The following is a 21,708-nucleotide window of genomic DNA, read 5'->3' as shown; positions in this document are numbered from 1 at the left end:
TTATTCAAACCCTGAATCTACTACTGTGATGCAAGTAGATTGAATGTAATTCTTGTACACAATTTTACTTCATTTCAAACTGATGAAACAACTCCATAAAGAATATGTTTCTGTATATGTAATGTATGCAACTAGTAAATTGTGGGTGGAGAACTGTGTCTTCATACATACAAAAACATCATGTGCTTTGCATGCTAGCTTGAAATTAAAGAACTATGAACAGGAGAAAACCTTAGGCTCTAAAAGTAACTAAATAATTATACTTGCAATAAGTAAAAAGTTTCTTTGATAGAGTAGGCAGTCCTATGAAACAAATAAACAAAATAAGCACTTTCCAAGACTTCTGCTCAAGCACAAGATGTATAACATGAAACTATTGCCCAACCATTCCCTTTACAGGAGCTCTGAAAGCTTACTTGGTTACTGGATTCCTTTCATGTGAGCCTCAAATTATCTTAGGAATTTTTAATTTATTATGGAATTCATAACTGAGATTGAGAAACGTACTACTGAAGCAATTTGGTTTAGGTAGGTGCTTATCAACCACCTGCTGCATGTTTTTCTTGCTTCTTTTCCTTCTCTATTGCTTCTCCAGTTCATGCATAGCTTGAAAAATATATTTTTCAAAGAAAAGCCTAACAAAGATTGACAAAAGGTTCCACCTTAAAAAGAAAATAATTTATGAATTTTCCTTTCAGGAAATAAGAATCTTGAAAGGCAAAGAAAATGAAAAAGCTCATTCTCCTACGGCTCAAAAAAAATCTCAGTGATAACACAAAATTCACAGTTTTTTCTAGACACAGAACTCCTGAAGTTCTTTTCTATTTCAAAAAGTCTTCATTATTTGTAATACCCTGTACACTGGTGAAAAATTGTTAAGTAATGCTTTAGCTTTTGTAGTCTTTTTCACTACAAAAAAATTTGCACCACAAATAACAGCAACAGCCATATGTATAATGCTATCTACTGCTTTGTTGCTTCTGTTTTCAAGTAGTTTCCTCTCAATACATGACAACTTAACAACCTTTCTTATTAAAGGACAGCAAATGGTGACATTTCTCTGATGCCAGTTTCCTTGCTACTTAGTAATTCATGGCCAGTATTTGACTGAGTACACGAATGACCAGAAACTCTATGTTCTCAAGGATAATACAACTCTTTTTAAAAAGCATGACACTTCCATTATGCTGTTCCAGGATTTTTCTTTTTCTGAATGAAGGAAACTTTTAAGAACAAAAAAACAATTTCCAGGCAATGCTACAAGGTACCATGTCAAAAGCTGAAAGCAAAGAGCATATGGTAATCTTCAAATTCTGAAGTGTAAATTTAAACTTAGGGCTTCAACAAAACAAACATGCAGGAAGATCATGCCTGCTTCGTGATAAATTACTATTGTTTTACTAATCTTTGTGCACATTGTACAATTTCATAAAAACACTTCAACACACTAATTATTTCTGGTTTTCTTCCCAATACACAGTTATGAATTTATACTACTTACCATCAGAAATTACCATCTCCCTCCAACGAATGATCAGTTATACTTTAGATCTGAGCTAAAAACCTCAGGCTAGCAATTATGGATCCTCCTGGAAATGTTTATTGTGATGCATTACATATGTAAAAGCCATGCAATCACATGCAGTCCTCTAAGATGTATGTGAAATATCAAAGATACACTAAAACAAAAGCAGTGTTTACTTTTACTTCAGGCTACTTAAAGTTAAGACTTCTAAAACTAGTCTTCTGCAATTACATTTTCCACATAAAGCTAGGGCACATTCATGGACTGGTTCAATTTAATGAGGTTCTATACTGCAGTTTAAAAACAATCAGGCAGATAGAGAAAACAGATGAAAATAATATAAAGTACCATTTCCAGAGTAAAAGGCAGACACTTAAAACATGTTCAAAAGAACCTACCCTTGACAATGAAACTTGCAAAAACAATTCTGTCCACTTCTACACTGAATTATGCCACCAGTGTTAATAAGACACTTCCCTGCTCTGACTGCCAGATCAGGATCCTGGACACTGCATACAGAACAACAATGCATCCCATGTACTACAAACCAATGCCAATCAATGCCTGGTATTTATGATGCGTTTCTTCACTTCAACTTCACAACTAGAACTTATCAACCCATTGTTTTCTTCTCCCAAAAAACATATTAAACCACAATGTATTACAGTTATGTAAAATCTTTTCCTCAAACTGCAACACTATATCTCAGTGCAAAGATACATATTTCAGATAAGAGCGGGAATGCCAGAACAATGTATCTTTTCTCAGTCAAGCTTTCAGAAGAGCTTCTGTCACCACAAACTTGTTCATGATGTACAATGAACATGCTAAGATTTCTTTCCTTCTTGTCTTCTATTGCTGCTTCTTTTATACACACTACTCTCTGTCCACTGTAGTTGTTCTGAAACAGCCATCAGCAGAGACTTTGGGCAATAACTAATTTACAAAGAAAACTTAAAAAGCCATTTTAATTTCACTTACTATGTCCAACTATAATTGATCAGTCTGTCCTTGAGAGCACTTTGTATGTTTTGAACACAAGAATAAACTGCTGCATACACAGATTTTCAGCAAAATCTTTGCACCATTCAATTAATATAGTCTAAAAAATTATGCAGACTAGATGTGGTACAGAGAAGGTTGGTACTTTACTTAAAAATAAACAAATTGCAAGTGCCAAGAAATAAAACTTGAATCCTAAGATGAACAAGATTTACCCAGAATAATTGTGCAGCAAATGCAATGTAAAGATAGCAATGTTCTCTTTTTGTATATAAGAAATTAAGAACTGATTCATTTCCATCATACTCATTTTTTAACTCTCACAGGAAACTGCAAGAAGTGCATACAATTTGGGTTTTTTTAATGCTTTTGGTTTTGTTTTCAAATACACAACTCTTCAGAACTATGTACATAGGATCCGAGATTTGGGTCATGTATATTTAAGCACCTCTGGAGAAAAAGATTTTATTTCAGCTCTAAGTTCTATGCTTATGATTCACTAATGTAAACATGGTCCGTATTTAGAACTTGAAAGAAGGTATGATTCAAACTCCTGCACTACCTAAATATAAATATTGATGTTCAGCTAAATTCTTAGACATGATCTAGCTGGAAATGAATACTTTCATTGGACCTCTGAAATGTCTAATAACTAGTGCTGTATTTTTCATATTAAAAGTATCACTGATCATTTCACAGTTTATAAATTGAAATTTTACACTATCGACTTACATGAAGAAAACCTGACACTGGAAATGTTGTAAGTTCTTTTTCTTAAACAGTTCTGAAACTTCAAATGTTTATTTAAATTGAGAATGTTATTAATGAAAACAGTTCTACACTTTGAAAAATGTGTATCACTTAACTAGACTAATTACATTTTTGCTCTTATAAAACAATGACAAATTTTATATTATTTTTTGCTTCTCTTTATATTTTGGGATCCGTAAGAGTAAAAATACACCAGTAGCCCCTGATTCATGAACATAGCTCCTTATGTTTTTTAATTCTCATTATTAAAAAAAAATAAAATCTCCATTTGAGCTTTATTTTTCATAGATGCTTTTTGTTCAGTAGTCCAGAAAAGCATTTTAGAAAATGGTAAGTTAAAGAAGTGAAACAGAATGGGTGAAGAAACAAAAGCAGCCTCTTTCTTAACAGTACTTGGAAATAATAATTATTAGAAATTTAAATAGTGAATAGTCATCAACAGAAACTTTGTAGCAACTCAAACCAACCTTAGGAGAACCAACAGCTGCAACCAGAGTGCAGCACTGCCAATCCAGCGGCTGCTGACCCCGCCTGCGGAGCACATTACTGCCCTGGCAGCACAGTCAGCAAAATGGAACAAAATGGCCCATGACTGTGCTGTCCCAGTGCACAGCTTGGATCATTAGCACCAGCCACCTTCTCTGGCAGTTCAGCTTGAACTCCATCAGGTGAGACACCTCTTTGCTTTGCCATGGTGCCAGTAACTGCTACTGAGGCTGGCACAGGAAAGTTTCACTTGAGGAGAAAAGTAACTTTATCAGCAACCACAGAAATGTGGCCCTAAACTCACCTGGCAGAGCTCATCCTCCAGCCAGCTCTAGCCATATTACGCTTTCCTTTGAGATAAGGTTACAGAAGAAACAAAAAAGGAATGAAAATGTTGGTGGATAAAATAATTCAAGATTGGCAAGATTAATTTATGAGTAACTTGCATAAAATTAGGATACTGTGAGTAATGTCATCCAGCAACAGATACCAAAGAAGAAAAGCTGAAAAGAGCTGGGAGAAGACTGAACCACTGAAGGAAAGACCATCGAGAGCATCAGAATGGAAGGAGAAGCACAGAAGTCATAAAAGCCAAACATGTGCAAGAATTTACAGAACAGGAGAAGACACCAGCAGAAAGCTGAAGCACTCTGGTGATGGTATACAGACTCCAGCCACTGTGAGGTAAAGCAGCCATCAGAAATCAACAGCACATGACAATCTCTTCACCACCAACTCTGCCTGCTAAGGGACTATGTGCAACTCTAACCCTGATGCAAGATAAGGGTTAACAAGGGAACAAAAAGGCAGGTGAGAACAGGCATGTCAATCAGCAGATAAGAACAATCACATTAGCTGAACTCTCCATCTCGGCTAAAGCATGAAGTATAATCAAGAAACAGAAGCAAGCAGTAAAAATACAGGCAGGAGAAACTCAATTGTGCTGCTGAAGTAGCCAGAGGATGGCTAGAGTAAGAGCAAAAAATATTTTTTACAAGCTACACTAATCACATATCAAGTAGAGAAGTAGTATTATTCTCCCCAATGCTGCACTAATCTAATCACTTTCCAAGAGAAATCTGTGGTTTTCTGTTCCGTACAAAATTCCCAAGTTAAATATATAGAGTACACAATGTTAAAGAAATTGGTTAACTTCCAGTTAAATCAATTTGCTTTTGCCACTGAGGATCACTCAGACTATTCAATCAACATAAGCAAAAACCTTTGACAAGGACAGTAAGAAAAATTAAATAAGGTCCTTTAACTTAAGCATAATTTTATATTCATAATCAGGAAACAAATGGGTGTACTAAGTAAGAGATAAAAAATCTGGGCTAATTTACTTCCTTCCATCCTCTAAATGATATATTTTCCCATATATCCTTTAAAAATATGCAGAAATTATACACTGTATGAGAAGACAGCAGATATGTACAAAACAGAAAATAACATTCCATGCTTGCAAGTGTACTTGCATGCTTGCATCTGTACTTAAACTAAAGTTGCCCTCTACTTTAAGCTTGTCCAGCTGGCAATTAAATCCCTTTTTCTTCCAATCTTTGATGCAGCTGGGTGACACCAATGGTTCAAAATAATAACACATACAGTGTATATGTGTGGTTTTGAGTTCTTAGTATCTACCATGGACTAATGATCTTAGCATAGCAACATCTCTGTTGGATTTATACTCAGTATATATTACTTTTTCCTCTTTACTATGGTGGACTTTATTCATGACTATGTGAACTTCCTTTCACAAAAGGGTAATTTCCTTGCCTGAAAATGCTATTTCTTGATTTCAGATTCACCAGTCTGAACTGATGGGTTTACCTGCAGCTGGTAGCCACACGGCAACAGCCAACAGAAAAATGAACTTTCTGCATCTTCAGACCCCCGCTTCCTCTGGCTCAGTGTTCACAGCCCCTGGAGATGCTTCCCAAATCAAACTATTCTCAGTGTTCACAGAAACACACACTCCATCCATCCGTGTCATCTGGTAAAGGTGTTAATATCCTTCCAGATGACAGCCCTATGTTTTCCCTCAGTTGTGGATAACAGCAAAAAAAGCTCTGATTTTAAATCAATAGTAAAGAATTTGAACAGTCTGTTTTACATTCGCAACATGATTCATGTAGCTAAAGTGTCCTTGAAGCTCTAAGCCCTGTTTAAGTAACTTCCAAGAGTACAAATAGATGTTTGTCAGAGTGGAAAATGCCGAGACAGCAGCACTATTTCAATATCTTGGCAATCCTTAATTGATGTCTTTTTAGAAAAAGTGGCAGCTTCCCAAGAATATTAAGTGTCTAAAGTGGTAGCATGTACCTTTTCTTGGTTTAAAACCATCCAAAGGCACCCCAAAGAAATCATATGAAAATATAAAGAAAGTAAAAGCTGAGGATGCAGTTGCCTTTTCTAAAAAAATGTCTCAAGGAATGACTTAGCCTTTATTTGACATCACCGTCATGTCTAAAGTCCTCAAAAGAAAAAAATCTATTGATCCAAAAAGTTAAAAGTATCTGAATAAACCTAATTCCTCCGTCAAATAACAACATGTATTGATCTATGATAAGGAGGTCTTAAATTTAGCTCTAGAGTACTCATACTACATGGGAACCTAAATAAAAATGAAATAGAAAAGAGGAGACTGTCGAATGGAGAGTCCAAACACAATATGATCCAACAAATGCAAAAGAAAAACACCACTGAAGAAAAAAGCAGCATAAAAAGATGACATCTAAAAAAGGAACTACTTGCTCTATATTGTGTAGTTTCTCCATTTCACTAGTTCATTTTCAGTAGATGAATGGAATTACTACTTGAAAGGGATGTGATTTTATCTGTTGTGACTTTTTCCTCCTCCTAAATTACTGGCTTTAGCAATGTTGCCAACTTTTATGTTGTATCTGAATGCTGTAGTTACACGCATGCAATTCAACATTCTTAGGTGGGTGAGAGTTGGTTCCCTCATGTTGGAAAGTTTGCATATATAACCAAAGAATTTCTTTGATTTACTTTTCAGATTTTATGTTTTCTGCTGCCAACCTGCCTGGCTTCACTTTTGTTTATGTTATCTATCACTCTGTTTATTATACGTTGGCTGCTAGTGAGCATTCTCATATCCATACATCTAAGATCGACAGGCAAGCTCTGCACTGGACATGAGCCGAGTTATCACCAGATGGACCTGAGAGCATTTCCAGAGTAACATGATGGTTGTTACTTAAATATACTCATGCAGTACAGTCATCCACCTCCTTTCTATCATTTTGTTTCTGTGCTTCTAATATGTTGTATATTGTTAACATGTCAGTTCCTACAACAATAAGAGTGTGTGACAACTGGTTTCTGATTTTCTCTGCCTGACAGATGTGAAAAATCAAGGCTTTTCTTGCTGTTTTTAAATGGAATATTTCACCATTATATTTTTTACTTACTCCATGCAAGTAACATGAACATTCCAAAAATAAAGACAGCAACATATCTTCCCAGCTCTCCTTACCCAGAGGAGTTTTCTTTATAATTTTTTATTTTTGTAATTATGGGTGCAAGTAGAAATGGAAATCGGAAGTCAAGGTCTGAAGCTGAAAAGAGTTACAACTAAAATACATTTTTCCTCCAACTGGTTGCCAAAATATGTGATGGATAGCTTCCCAAAGTGGCAAATTCTTCAAAGACGTGAAACACTGAGCAGAAGGATTTCAGTCATTTGCCAAGAGAAGTCTCCCAGCACTGTCCCCTCTGCCCCAGCTTCATGGCTGGTATGCTCAGAACATCTATGGGATATCTATCCATCAACCAATGACATCAAGCCCTCAATGTTGTGGTCTTTGCCAATTGTTGCAGTCATTTGCATCTATTACTCAGGGGGAAAAAAAAATATTTTTATCTCCCTGCTGATGCTTCACAGCATACCATCAAAAATCAAGCACATTCTTGTAGGTTTACAAATTAATGGCATCTGATTTTGCAAGTAAGGATTATGTAGGCAACTTTTCAGTTGACATATGAAGTTCATTGTACTCCAGCTCACCATACTAATACATCTAAAATGTTTGTATAGTAAAATCGCTTCATATACGAGCACAATTCCTACAACCAGTCCTACCAGTACATCCTGCAGACCACTGATGAGTAAATAGTTAAAGATCATGGGAAATTATGCTTCCTAAACTGTAGTTTAGAATAGATACTGTAGTTTGTGTTACCATTTGTAACCATAAATATTTCATGAAGAGGAGAACAGTCTCCCAGGACCTGTGCCAAAGTAGAAAACATCGGTACAGCTGGAAAGACAGGTCTCTAAGGGCCAAAACGTCCCCCAAGTGCCTAGGATACAGTAGCAGCCCAAATGTAGCTCAGATCTTAACGGACCTGAAATTTGTATTTGAGTTCTTCAGAAACAAAACCTGAACAGTTGTAGGCAAATCCCAACCATTTCCAGTGGAAAATGTTGACTTTGCAGAAAACACATAGCTCAGTGAAAAAGCCCTGACGGAAAATCTTCAGCAGGTCTAATTACAAAGGAAATGTTGGAAAGAAGACAAAGTTTAGATTAACTTTATTTTTTTTTAATTACATGCTACATGAAATGCTTCATGAACTTTTCAAAGCAAAAATGGATTTTGTTTTATATTATTATAGCTCAATATTTTCTCTCAGTGCTTTGTATGTGAAAGTTCTTGTAGAAAAAAGCCCACAGTCTCCTGGACATTAATTTACATTGCTGATTCTCACCAGTTACTGTGCAGCTTTAGAAGGCTCTGCTGATAAAGGCTTAAAATGTTTCCTTTTTTAACAGAACAAGCCACACTTTGATCTAACAGTCCAGTAGGACCACTATGCAAGTCTAGTAAGCCTCAGATGGCAGGGATGATGGTATCAGCAGTTGTTTATGAAAGAAAGGGTAGAATTTACATACTTCCCAGCAAATACAAGAAAACCAGAACAGGACAGGACAATATTAAAGGTATGCTTCATGTTCAAAGAAGCACTATTTCTTTTTTTAAAGAAACCTCATCAAATACAAGAATTTGATTTGAAAATGCAATCTTCATTTGAATATGAAGAACAAAGTGTCCTGGCCCCATTATCTGCAGTTTTAGTTTTGTTTAATGCATAGTTCTGTTCTGAAGGAAAGCCAAAGAGGTAAAATTAGATGAAAATATTTACAAATGTAAATTATTTTGTGGAACTGAAAGTCAAGTGTACCACAAATGAATTGCAAATAAAACAGCAAGCTTAAGTCCTACTTGCAATTCGCTGGTGTATGCATCTTTGCCATTTGAAAGCAATTAAACCCCCCACCCCCCAACTTAAAATAAAGAATATGTATTTTGTATGAACAGTAACATTCCCAGTCATACAAGCACAGTTTTCCCTTCACTCTGCAAGTAATCTTAAAGTTAACTTCCAAAATTCTGTTCATTCTATAGTAATAAAAGAGAAGACAACAAAAATACTGCATGTCCACCTCTTGCTCCTCTCGGCTATAGGTACAGTGCCCCAAAGTGACCCAAATACTTTACATTCTTGTGAAGCATGAGGCACTGAACTCATTCACAGTCCTGCTGGGTGCCCTTGTTTAGGTACCTGGTTTATGTTTCAGACTAGCAGCTGGCAAACCTTCCAGCACACATAAACAGAATTTAAACTCCACTGAAAGAGGCAGAACCACCACTGGAACAGCTTTGTTTCCTCCAGGTCATAAAGGCATAAACATTCTTCAGAGTAGTTTTAGCACAGTGGCATTAACTTTTGAAATTATTATTGTTCTGCCCATTACACCAATGACCACAAAGGACATATTTTATATAATTAAAAACACACTTAATTTGCCCTAATAGAGATTAACTTAAATGGTAAATTGCTTATTTTGCTATGTAATGATCACAAATGTAATTGCTATAAAGAGCAAATTGCTATAAAGAGCAATGCTTAACTTTGTTATAAAGACAAAGTTAAATGTTATTTAGATCTGAATATCTCAAAGTTAGTGTAATTGGGATAATATTGTACAATGGACTAAGAGATGGTTCATTCTTTAACAGTCTTTTTTGTACAGCCACAGCAATAAAGTAAGTGCCCAAAATGTTAATTCCTATAGTTATTTGTCTCAGTTTTTCAAATAATTTTAAAAATAAATAACAATTATGCTCTTCTGTTATGGCACCATCCCAAAAAAACCACAGCTTTTTCCAGCTTGTTAGAAAAGGAACTGATACCTAGTTGTTCAAGATAGTTTTTAATTAAATGTGGAAAAGAATTTGGAAGTTTTAAAGTCTTTCATTCTTAGATTGATCATCTGTCATTTGTACATCTCCTTTTTAACAGTGTTCCTTGGTGGACTTCTGCCCTGTTACTGACAGAATTACTGTAGTGACCACTTTGCTTCTTCCTATTTCCATTCCTACTAACAGATAAGACCATTTTACTAACTTGCTTGTGACCTGTTCATTAAATAGACAAAATGAAATTCCCTTTTAGGTGTATTTTTGTTAGAATCTTGAATCTTAGTCTTCCAATTAAATGTTCCAATTTACACAATTGCATGACAATGAAAAATATTTTGTCTATAGAGAATTAAAAAAAAAAAAGCTTAGTGCTCTCAACAGCAATACTTCCAGATTCATAAAAACTCCGAATTTTTATAAAGACACCACTCTCAATTTCACTGGTGTCTACCTGATACATCATAATTCAAAAAATTTTTGTCATTATTTTCAGAATTCTATACAACTCTCCTCTTTACAGACATTCTTTTTTGCTGCCACTTAAGTTCCGTAAATTTTGCCAAATTATAAACCACTAAAGCTGAGAATACTTGTTTCTTTATGCTATTCATATTTCGTGCAGAAGCACTCACAGGACTGAACAAATCTTAAATCAGAAATACCATTTGTTCATGTATATCCCAACTATATATTCTAGTCTTCATATTTAAAAACAGCTTAAGATTTTATCATGTCAAAGTTAAAATGACAGTAAATAATCAGAACTAAATGTATTGAAATTTACATTGCTGTGTTTGTGTGTGAGGTGCATGGGCATTTTGTTTGGTTGTTTTTATTAAATTGCAATAAAATGTATACCTTGAAGATGGAAAACTTATAGGTATATATATTCATGGCCAGGCCAGGCCAGGCTGCAGGCAGTGCTGTGTAGCTCTGGTCAGAATGGTGTTTGGACCTGTGAGGATGTATTTGGGTGATTTGAAACACCAGCAGATCAGGCTTGAGTCCGCCTGCCCAGCTCTCTGCAAATGTATTTTAGATTTCTGAAAGTGCAGTTTCTGTCTGGTGAAAGGTCTGGAGGTGAAGCCGTATGAGGAGTGGATGAAGTCACTTGGTCAGTTCAGCCCGGAGGAGACTGAGGGGAGACCTCAGTGAAGTCAACAGCTTCCCCACGAGGGGAACAGGAGGGACAGACACTGACCTCATCTCTGTGGTGCCCAGTTACAGGATCTGAGAGAATGGCCTGAAGGTGTGTCAGGGGATATTTAGGTTGGATACCAGAGGGTGGTTGGGCACTGGAACAGGCTTCCCATGGAAGTGGTCACAGCACCAAGACTATATTTGGTCAATGCTCTCAGGCTCATGGTGTGATTCTTTGTGCAGGGCCAGGAGCTGAACTCTGATGATCCTTGTGGGTCCATTTCAACTCAGGTTATTCTATACTTCTATTTCAAAGAGCTAATTTCTGGTCTGCTTAAAAATAAAATAGCGTATTCAACTGGATTTAGGTTCTAGGGTATGGAAATAATATTCTGTTTCTTGATATCTTTAACAAGGTAAAGCAAGATTAAAGAATGCAAACCCTAAGTCCTTATTCAGTGCGGAAAATTAAAAATAATAAGTGTGGCTGGCCTGTGCCCACAGAGCTACACAATTATATTTTAAATCCAGAACGCAAATGAAATGTCTAACACACAGTTAAACAAATCCACTTGATTTCCCAGAGCTACGTGCTCTGTTCTACTTCCAGAGTTCTGTTTTAATCAGAAAAGATAAACCACAATCATTATTAGTTCATTTAATTACGGTAAGTGATGCCACATTTGAGAGCAGGGAAAAAACCCCACTCTGTAACTGGATACTTCATGCAGTTTTTAGCAGACTAGAAATGCCCAATTTATTTTTCTTTCTAGAAGAAAATGCACCTGACAAAACCTTGGAATTACTTCTAGGACATTTTGAAAATCTCAGGTGTGATAAATATAACTGCCTCAGAGAAACTACTTTCTTCTTTAGAAAACTCTGTGAATGAAAATGACAAGCACCACAAACTTGCCAAAGTTTTACTCATCAGATGCAAACACTCAGAAATATATTCAACAAAAGAATTTTGTAATACAGAGTTAAAATACAGAAATATTTATCTAATCAGACATGATTACAAACCTCTCCCAGCCTTTTTTGGCCCATTAACCAAACCTGCAAAGTTATAAACACCTTGCTAGACTTGTCCCTTTGCATGATCAGACTTGTGGAGGCAGTGATGTGGTGCAGTAAACTAATCCTAAGCATCCTTCATCATGCCATAAACATTAGAGCAGAGCTGTAGGAAAGTGGAAGCTCTCCTAGCTCCAGCTAACATGGCAGTTATAAGTCTGGTCAGGATAGGAAAGTTTCCCCTGCAAAATAATGTACAGCCACATTAAGTCAATCCCAAATTAAGCCATATATGTTTTTAGATAAAGTCTATGGAACATCATTGGAAAAGATAGATCAGTTATCCCAAGTAAGTTTGGGTATGTAAAAAAGAGCTGTTCTAGCCATCACTTTGTCCCAGGAATCTAGAACAAAACCAAGAAACCCTCTCTAGCCATAAAACTAATAGCAGAGGGCTAGAAAAGTTTATGCAAGATACGGTATAAGCTCAGATACAACTGAAGGGACTAGGACATCTCTGGAGAGGAACTGGAAGTACTGAGTCTCAGAAACATCCTTCCTTTCCTGTTCTGTCCAAGAGAGAGCAGAGGGATCAAGAGAAGAATCTCAACTACAGCCTCTGACTGAATGCAGCAGTCACCTGGTCTGCCTGATGGAGGAGGGAGCAGTGGTAATTTACCATCACTCTGAGGCATGTTTGCCAGGGCATGGCAGGGGAAGAAGATAATGGACAAGCAAAATACCTTGCATACCATCAGTTCTTACCCCTACATCACATGAACACCTGCAAGGTGCAACACAAACACCTGCAAGGCCCGTGCAGGGCAAGGAATTGTGCACCTTGTGCAGGATTAGGCAATCTGGCCATCCAAAGGGTTTAGTACCCTGCAGCTGGCCATCTCCCCCTGCAGCCAAGGAAGACATTTGCTAAGTTACTGCAGTTGTTCAATAACATTAACCACTCTGAGGGGAGGCACTTGTTTCCCTGAAATCCCACTAAGATTATCACATTGCCTTTCACTGCTACCAAGGAAAAGACAGCAAGAGTGAGTGCGTGAGGGAACAAGTGAGAGAAAACAAGAAAAGCAGAAGGAGAGTCGCAGTTGTGGCAAAGGAGCTGTCTTCAGACTCAGCCCACCAAAGCTTCAGAAGTATGAAGCACACGTGGACAATCACTAAGAAAATACCTACAGAGAAGCTTAGGATCTCTGCAATTTCATGCACCAACAATTCCTCCTCTACCACTGGCATTACTTACCCCTTCAAAGAAAAAACAGTTTGTCATTTTACAAACTATGGAAAGGGCATCAGTGCAAAAATCATCTAAAAGCAGGTGTAACTGATCTTTAAAATTTTGTAGCACTTTGAAGATACCATAGTTTCTCAGGTTTTGAGATCAGTATTTATACTTAAGATAAAAGAGCAACTGTCTTTAAAGGAGTTCCTTTCCACTCTGCAGTTTTCATTTCAACTTATCAACTGCTACATTTAACTACCATTTCAATATGTATCTAAAGCACTACGGTCTTCTTTCTCTTAACAATGGAAAAAAATATTATCCTGGGTGTCAACAATGATACATAGCGGAGGTTCTGAATGGATATAAGGAAACAGTTTTCACTAGGAGGGTAGTCAGGAATTGGAAGAGGCCACACAGAAGATTTGTAGAATGTTTGTTCCCAGGCCTGTATTTCCAAGACCTGATGGGAAAAGCCCTCAGCAACCTGCTGTAAACTCAGTGTTCACCCTACTTAGAGCAGCACGTTGAACCAGAAAACCTCCACCCAACTTCAGTGATTCAGTGGTTCTATAGTCAGATAAAAGGTATCAAGTTCCTCGAAAACACCACAGAGAACCCCAGGAGTTTTAAAGAAAGTTTTTAAAATTAGATATTTTTAAAAACATCATCCATCATGAATTTTGTCCTGAGTACCAGGCTGCACTCTTTATGCATGATGCAGTTCAATCAATGATATGACAGACAACCTTTTACAAAAATCACAGTTGTAACAAACTTATGAAGCACATGCATTAAAAGATAGCAAAAAAAAAAAAAAGTAATCTGCTTTTTAAAATATCCTTTGCAAATAAGTAATAGCATAATAATTTACAGACAACATTTAATGTGTTTCTTCATCACAGGTATTTCTGATTAACACTGCATACATTCTTAAATGTACTTGTTAAAGCAGACAAACCCACACACAGCCCAAGGAAGCAGATGCACACACTCATGCAGAATGCACTTTGCAGGTGCAACTCATTCTCACCTTGAGATTGGGTTTTGCAAGGAGTTTCAACAGCTCTCTGATCTCACTGCTCAGTGGTTTGCTCTGCAGCTCCTCAGCCAGCTGGGTGGGAGATTGAATCAACACAAAGACCATTAGCAAAGCGTTGTTTTACCTAGTGCATCAGTGACAACCCAGAATCTATCTTGTTCAAGGTTATTGCTTTCCAGCATGTTCAAACAGAAGCCAGCATGAAGGAAAACACCATTAATCACTGCGCTTCTGTTTCTGGCCCTCAGTGGACCAGATTTAAGCCAGGCCTTTTGGCTCAGTTTAACACAAGTAATCATTTTTGGCAATGGTGCAGCCAGATCACATTCTGATTTATAGCAAAGGGGGCAAATCCCAGCACTTCATTTAAGTGAATGGTCCTTTGCGTGCAGACAAAGAACTGCTTGTAAAAATGACTGGATCAAACTTCGACACTGTCTATAAAAAACAGTTTCGAATGAGGTGGTGAAATCCACACTGCTTCCAAAAACCCACAGTAGCTGTGCTGTTTAGGACTGGGATAAGAAAGCAAAGTGCCCCTACAGTGCAAGCAATCTGAACCTTTTATTATGTTTACACATACACTGGAAGGAGCTTGTTAAATGTGAAGCAAGTTAATCATAACATAATTTATAACAGGTCATCAGCAATTCAAACCTGTAAAATGCACAAACTATGCCCTAACAACAAGATCAGTAATTTATGTTTGGTTATACTACAAAATTGTGGCTTGGTGAACAATAGAGCAGCAGTTTAACTTTTAATCCCATGGCTTTTTGGCTCACATCTTGGGTTTTTCTTATCATGCCCTTCTCAACTAATTTGGACCCAAGAGGCATATTTTACTGCAGGATTTTAGACTCAAACTATTTTTCCAGGAGAAGGAAAAGCTAAAATACATTTGACAACACTGAACTTTGGTTTAAAATTCTGAAGCTACATGGCTCATAATGCAAAATGTGATTTCAGATAATCACTTGTTTTCTTTGCATTAAATCAGTATCATAAAAATGTCTCAAAGGAAGATTGGCTATTTGCAGCAAGTAATTTTATTTGTCTAACCTAATTTTAAATTTGTACTTTCCTTTTGTATACATTTTCAAGAAAAATGGGTGGATGTATATTTTGCATAATTATATATAATAGACAAATCTAATTGAAGAAGCCATTATAGACATCAGACATACCTTGAATACCTTTTTTTCTTTTAACCTTCGAATTAAACAGAGTGTCAAAAATTCATCACCGATCATCCTACAGACTTTTAACTATAATTCATAGCTAAGAATGTCCAGCAAGAACCTCGGTGCTAATATGAATGTTTGTGTCTTAATACCAAAAGATTAGAAAAGAATCTCTGTAGGAAAGGTCAATATAGGGTCTATAGGAAAGGTCTTTTTAGACACAAAGCCAAATATTGAGGTAATCTGACTGCAATTGAGTCTGCATGTTGGAAAAGCCCTGCAAAGCTGAAAATATTCTGTGATAGGAATGACAGCAGGTCTATGACATGGCTTACCCTTGGTTCTCTTTTCATTCTTTAGATTACACTGCTCATCACTGGAAAATAAAATCTATTAATTTGTGTTTCACTGATGGAGACAAGCAACCACTCAGCAGAATGACCATTTCAGCATTTCTCCCTCAGATGAATTGTGCACAAGTATTAACTCCAGCAGAACTGGTATTGGCTTTGGGGGTACAAATGCAAATGCACATACGTATGGTTTAGAACAGTGAGAAAAAATACTTCATTACTGCTTAAACAGACATTTTAATCTTACAATTTAGAAAATTATTTTCAGAGATAAAATAATTCAAAACTTGTTTTCCTTCATGTGATTTATATTATTTTCCAAATATTTTCATTAAGGTTTTAGGCACATTTAATACCTTGTGATAGAAGAGGAGGAAGACAAAGATTGAAAGACTAAATTGTGTTTTCAGATTCGCAAAAAGATACCACCTCAGCTGGTTGAGACTGTACTTTTATTTGTTATTGTTGTTGTTGTTAAAGTGCTGAGATTTGAAAGAGCTACTCGCAGCCATTCATGGAATACTCAGGACACACTGACACTGAGCGATCTCCTACGCTAAAAACTGCAGGAAAAGCTGGCTGAAAACCTTCTCTATGATCTCTTGAGGGAACCATAACATGTCAACAAGCTCTTTATGAAAAGCTGCAACTAAAGAGAGGGGAAGAAAAGGAAGGGAGAGGGCCAGATATAGAGTAAGGCTGGCAAGGTGGGGAGCTCCAAGGATTGGTCTTGAAAGCTTATGGAGGAAGTTCTGAAACTTCTTTTTCCAGAACAGACTTTCTACCATCCTTGAGGCCTTATTTGCTGTATATGGCTATCCTGCCAGTAATATTGTCGTGGTTTAGGAATAGTATTCTCCAATTTAGTACTCCCACTAAAACCATGCACCACTTTTCCTTTCCTCTCCAACACAAATGCAAGATCACAGGATGAGGTAAGAACAATTTAATGGAAACAGTGATAAGACAATGTACTATATTGTATATATATACTATTACTAAATAAGTAATAGCAACAATATTAATAACAAAAGGTGTAAGAAAATAAATTATTCATATGGAAAAACTCCCTGATAATAGACAATACCAGATGGTTCTCTCCACCCCCTTTTCTTGACTGGAACAAACCCTTTCTTCCTGGAAGAGAGTCCCTTTCACAAACTCTGAACTGACATGAGGTGGTGTGGAATAACATCCATGTCCTAACCATGCCCTCTCCCAACTAGTGCAAAAAATTAACACTGTCCTGCCTGGAACCAAGAGACATATTTAGATTATTTGTATGAAATCACTGACGCCAGACACTGCTGCTCCAAAGTAAGAGGCAAACAGAATGTGTGATGGGAAATTCAGCCTAAAAGTCCCTGGTGGGGAGGAAAGAGAAGGTATGGCAGCTGGGAGTATGAAAATGTTTAGAAAAGCCTTGCCACAATAGTTATTTCTAAATCTGCTTTAAAAATAACACAAGAATACACTCCTTCAACAGTTTTATTTATGATAGCAGCACCTCAGAGTTGGGTTTAAAATCAAGCAGGAAATATCTACTTGCTAGTAAGAATATCGCCTTCTTTAACTATAGAACAGTTACTATCAGTAGGAAGAGAAAATAGTAATTTAAAACCCATTGAAATGAAAGTGTGTTTAATAACACCAACAAGCTCTTAAATCCCTGAAGTTGACTTAGACAAACATGCCAAAAAATGAATAGCACTTTAAACCTGAAACTTCTTGAGTTACAAAGCCCATTGCATGTCATTTTGCTTCCTCAAAATTTGCTGATAGCTACCAAAACATAGAAAACCCTGCAATGTGCTAGCCTGACTGCAGCCACCAAAGGACATCCTTACCCTAGAAGACAGTGCCCATAAAAGCCACAGCTCACCTACACACAATTAATGAAGAAGCAAGGGCATCTATTAAAAAGAAGCTGTACATTTGAAGTAGGTAGATGCCTAGACACCATCGTGTCCAAACAAGTACACTTAAAAATATTACCATATGTACATAATAGTACATTCACAGGGTTAAAAGCCCCAGCGTGTCTCAACTGAGGAGTGACATAGTACTTCAATTTGGAGATGTCCAAAACTATAAATTTTAAATGGGTCTGAGCAAAGAATGAGATTGCTCAGCATTTCTAAAAGTATCAAAACCTAAGTTTTGCATCCAAAAATAAGAAATTATTTTTATTAAGAATTTTATCCCAGAGATTCATAACACAATTATTAGCAAGGATTATTAGTATGTCAGCAAGAACTTAATGAAGAGAATTTCAACCAGCTTTCTAATTTTCAAAATTACTATCAACACTATTCAAAGCTATGTGAAGGTTAAAAAATATTACTAATATATGCCTGATGTCAAGGCTAATGTATTATTATAGTTGGTATGTTAGAGGATATAGCTCTCCTCCTACTGAAACATGATTAAATTACAGTGTATCCTTTTTTCAATAGTCTCAAATAAGTCTAATTTAGTTTCTTGTTAAAATGCTACCAATCTCAATTCACAACTTTTAATAATTTGTAAAATTTAAAAACCAAAATCTATTAATTATATAAATAGATGGTTAAGATTTTAAAACAGCTATGAAGTATGTGAAGTTTCAAACATGCTGTATTGGAAATGGATCCTAATACATATTACCTTTTCCAAAAAGCAACCTGACATCATCAATTGCAACAAAGATTTCAGGATTTCACCTAAACCACAGTTTATTAAACATTTCTCTATTCTGGCCTACCTCAGGTTCAGTCATAGTTTATACAGGTGTGTTCACAATTCATCTGAATCCCAGAATTAACCAAATAGCAAGAAATGGCAGGTTGGATTTTTTTTCTTGAAAATAAAAATTATAGTAACAGGAAATTAACTACTCCATCAATGCTGACCACTTTTACAATTTATTTTTTGGTTATGAAGGTAATTTGGAAAGCTCCAATATCAATAAATCACTACTGTACTTTTTCTTAAATAGTTTTGATTTTTTTTTCAACAAGCCTCCATTCTAGGCATTTCATATGCTTCATTTCTGTAATATTATTTGTCATTTCTCGTGTTCTGTCAGCAGTGCTGCTATCTCATTTGTCTTTATTTTTCCAAAGCATTCCCCTTGTCTGTGACTTTCTCAAAACACTAATAGTTGACAGCTTTTCCCCTCCCAGTAGAGTTCCAGCCTGCAATTTTTATTGCTTAGTTACTAAAGCAGAACAAGAGGCTACCTAGATGCAATGTTTTTATAACATGCAAGTGAATAAAAATCAAAGTAATATCAGCAACAAGCCCAGTGATGACAGAAGCTTTGGAAACCTTTGCAGCTTCTTATGATTTCAACTCAGAGGATTACATTCATATGTTTGCACTATGAAGAGTTCTGCTTGCAGACATTTTTTTGGTAGACTTGGTACCAGTGATCTCAGCAGGGGACACTTACATCATCTGCCAAGGCTGCTGCACCATGGAGTATGGGCATTGGGTTCTGTTTTTCATAATAATGCAGTTTTTCATGAATCTGGAAGACAACAGAACAAAGTGATAAGTTTATTTAGCAGCATGAGAAATGGTACAAAATAACCCTGTTGAGTCTGTTGACTGTCTGTAACTAAACATCCTTATAGTAACCTACAGACAGCAATCATGTAAATGCAATTCATCATCATCCTCTGTTGAAGTGCTAAGAATATGAAATCAGATGGAAAAAATGCTCAGTATGCAGACCAACCCACAGAAAAACTAAACATTTGTGATTTTTCTCTCCTGGCTTTCTCTGTCCATATTTCTAACATATTGCTTCAAGTATCAATTACATTTTATATTGCTGCTGAAAACACAAAGCATAAAGTGTTTATCCCCAAGATGGATATAAAAACCCCTGTAAATTATGATTTATTAAGTGAAATAATAGCTTGCCACCCACATCTTGACAGACAACTTGACGGAGCGGCTGCCATCATTAAAATAATTCAGAAACAAGGGCAAAGGAGTGCTAATATTAATTCTAACACATCTGAAAGAAGGAGGCAGTCCTTCAGCAAGTTAAGGTTTTTAATGAATAATTATTAACATTAAAGATGCACTGTGCTTTGGTTCTTCCTAAAAGGGAAAGGATACGCCATTATTTAAACACCACCCTGTTCCCTCCTCCATAAGTTATGCATTTCAAAATTTAGATTTTTTTCCAGTATGAATGCTTTTAAAACCCAAAGTATTTTAAGACTTCTAACAAGTTTCTTTGTAGCTATTTCAGAATAGCATAGAAGACTGTATTAAACATTAACATTATTTTCCTGAAGATACATGGATATACAAATATTAATTAAAATCTAAAAAAAGAAGACAACGGTAGTCTGAACTAATGCAAATATACCCCATTCTTAGATTTTGTGCTTTAGTTCTGCTGCTCTGAAGGAAGCATGAACTCCAGATGGTTGGAGGAGTTGCAGAAGGAGCTAAATCAGGGACTTCTGTGCTTGGCAAGGAGGGGAAAACGAGGTCTGGCAGAGGCCATGGGGTGCAGAATTTGGCTGGGGACTCCTTCATGTCCTTGGGAAATAGGATCCCCAATGATACCCTAGCACTCCCCAGCACACTGCTGGGGGAGGAGTGGGACAGATGCCAGACAGCACGGACAGATTTAAAGAGCAAGCAAACCACTCTTTGCACATTGAAATTGTTTAGAGCTGACCAGATCATGCCCATTTTGTACCAAGTGTTCCCTCCAGCCTTCCTCACTTCTTCCACATTTGCTTTTCTCTACTTACTTCTCCTCCAGAAGCACGCACTCCTCTCACTGCCTAGGACTCCCTCACTCTTTAATTTCAAGCTCATTTTTTAAGCCCATTATTTTTAATTTACACTGAACTTTCACAAATACGTCCATAACAAGATAACACCATGTCAGTGACACTTGTGCTTGCCGTTGTTCCTGTCTTCTGTTGTGCTTCATAACCCTAAGTCCACAGCTATTTTTCCTCATTTAGACTGTATGTTCTTCGAAGTAAAGAGCATGTTAATACAATATGGTATAACAAGGTCTAAGTCTTGATTGATTCCTTCATCATTTCTGCAACCTTAACAAAAGTATTTCAGTATGTCATTGGTTAAAGGATGCTGAAGTTCTAACATATCATGGTTAAGCATGAAGGCACTACAGTCACTTAATTTATAAATTGTAAAATAATTTGTTCTCATCTGGAAACTACATGGAAAGCACTACTGTCTCCAGAACATGAATCTGAATTTTACATCACTTATGTAGACATTGTTCACTCAGCAATTACTTAGAGTAATTCATACTGGATTTCACAAAACTCTAAGTGACCAGACAACTTCGTATTTCTAGCTCACAAAGCAGAGAAACTAAACAAAACAAGGAGTTGCAGCTCCCCGAGTTTGGCAGAAATTTGTGATTTACTTGGACTGTTAACTTGAATAACTAAAAGGCATAGTAAATCAAAAAGTCTCAAAACCATCATTTTTTGATTGCTTCGACAACATCTTGATTTTATCCAGATTGAGCTTCTGTCAGCTCTGAGGTCAGAAGCAGTTGCCTATATTACCCCCTAGTTTCTCAAAGAAAATAGTAGTGCCACTGCTGATTGAGCTGCTTTTATCCTGGTCAACCTGTACATATTTTTACCACTGAAATTAATAAAAAAACCGACAAAAAAACAAAACAAAACAAAACAAAACAAAACAAAACAAAACAAAACAAAACCCAAA

General features: G+C 36.4%; 1 protein-coding gene across 1 annotated transcript in view; it reads right to left on the bottom strand.

Annotated features, from left to right (window-relative positions):
• MPP7 (MAGUK p55 scaffold protein 7) overlaps window positions 1-21,708 on the bottom strand; it is a 146,565-nt gene that overhangs the window by 45,289 nt on the left and 79,568 nt on the right. The window contains exons 5-6 of the mRNA XM_053990825.1: window positions 19,421-19,498; window positions 14,442-14,522 (exon numbers count right to left, since the gene is read on the bottom strand). Of these exons, the coding sequence (XP_053846800.1) occupies window positions 14,442-14,522; window positions 19,421-19,498 (159 nt within the window). The remainder of the gene's footprint in view (window positions 1-14,441; window positions 14,523-19,420; window positions 19,499-21,708) is intronic.

The sequence above is a fragment of the Vidua macroura genome, chromosome 1, assembly GCF_024509145.1.
Source record: "Vidua macroura isolate BioBank_ID:100142 chromosome 1, ASM2450914v1, whole genome shotgun sequence".
Taxonomy (NCBI): Eukaryota; Metazoa; Chordata; class Aves; order Passeriformes; family Viduidae; genus Vidua; species Vidua macroura.
This window is presented reverse-complemented; position numbering and strand designations above follow the sequence as displayed.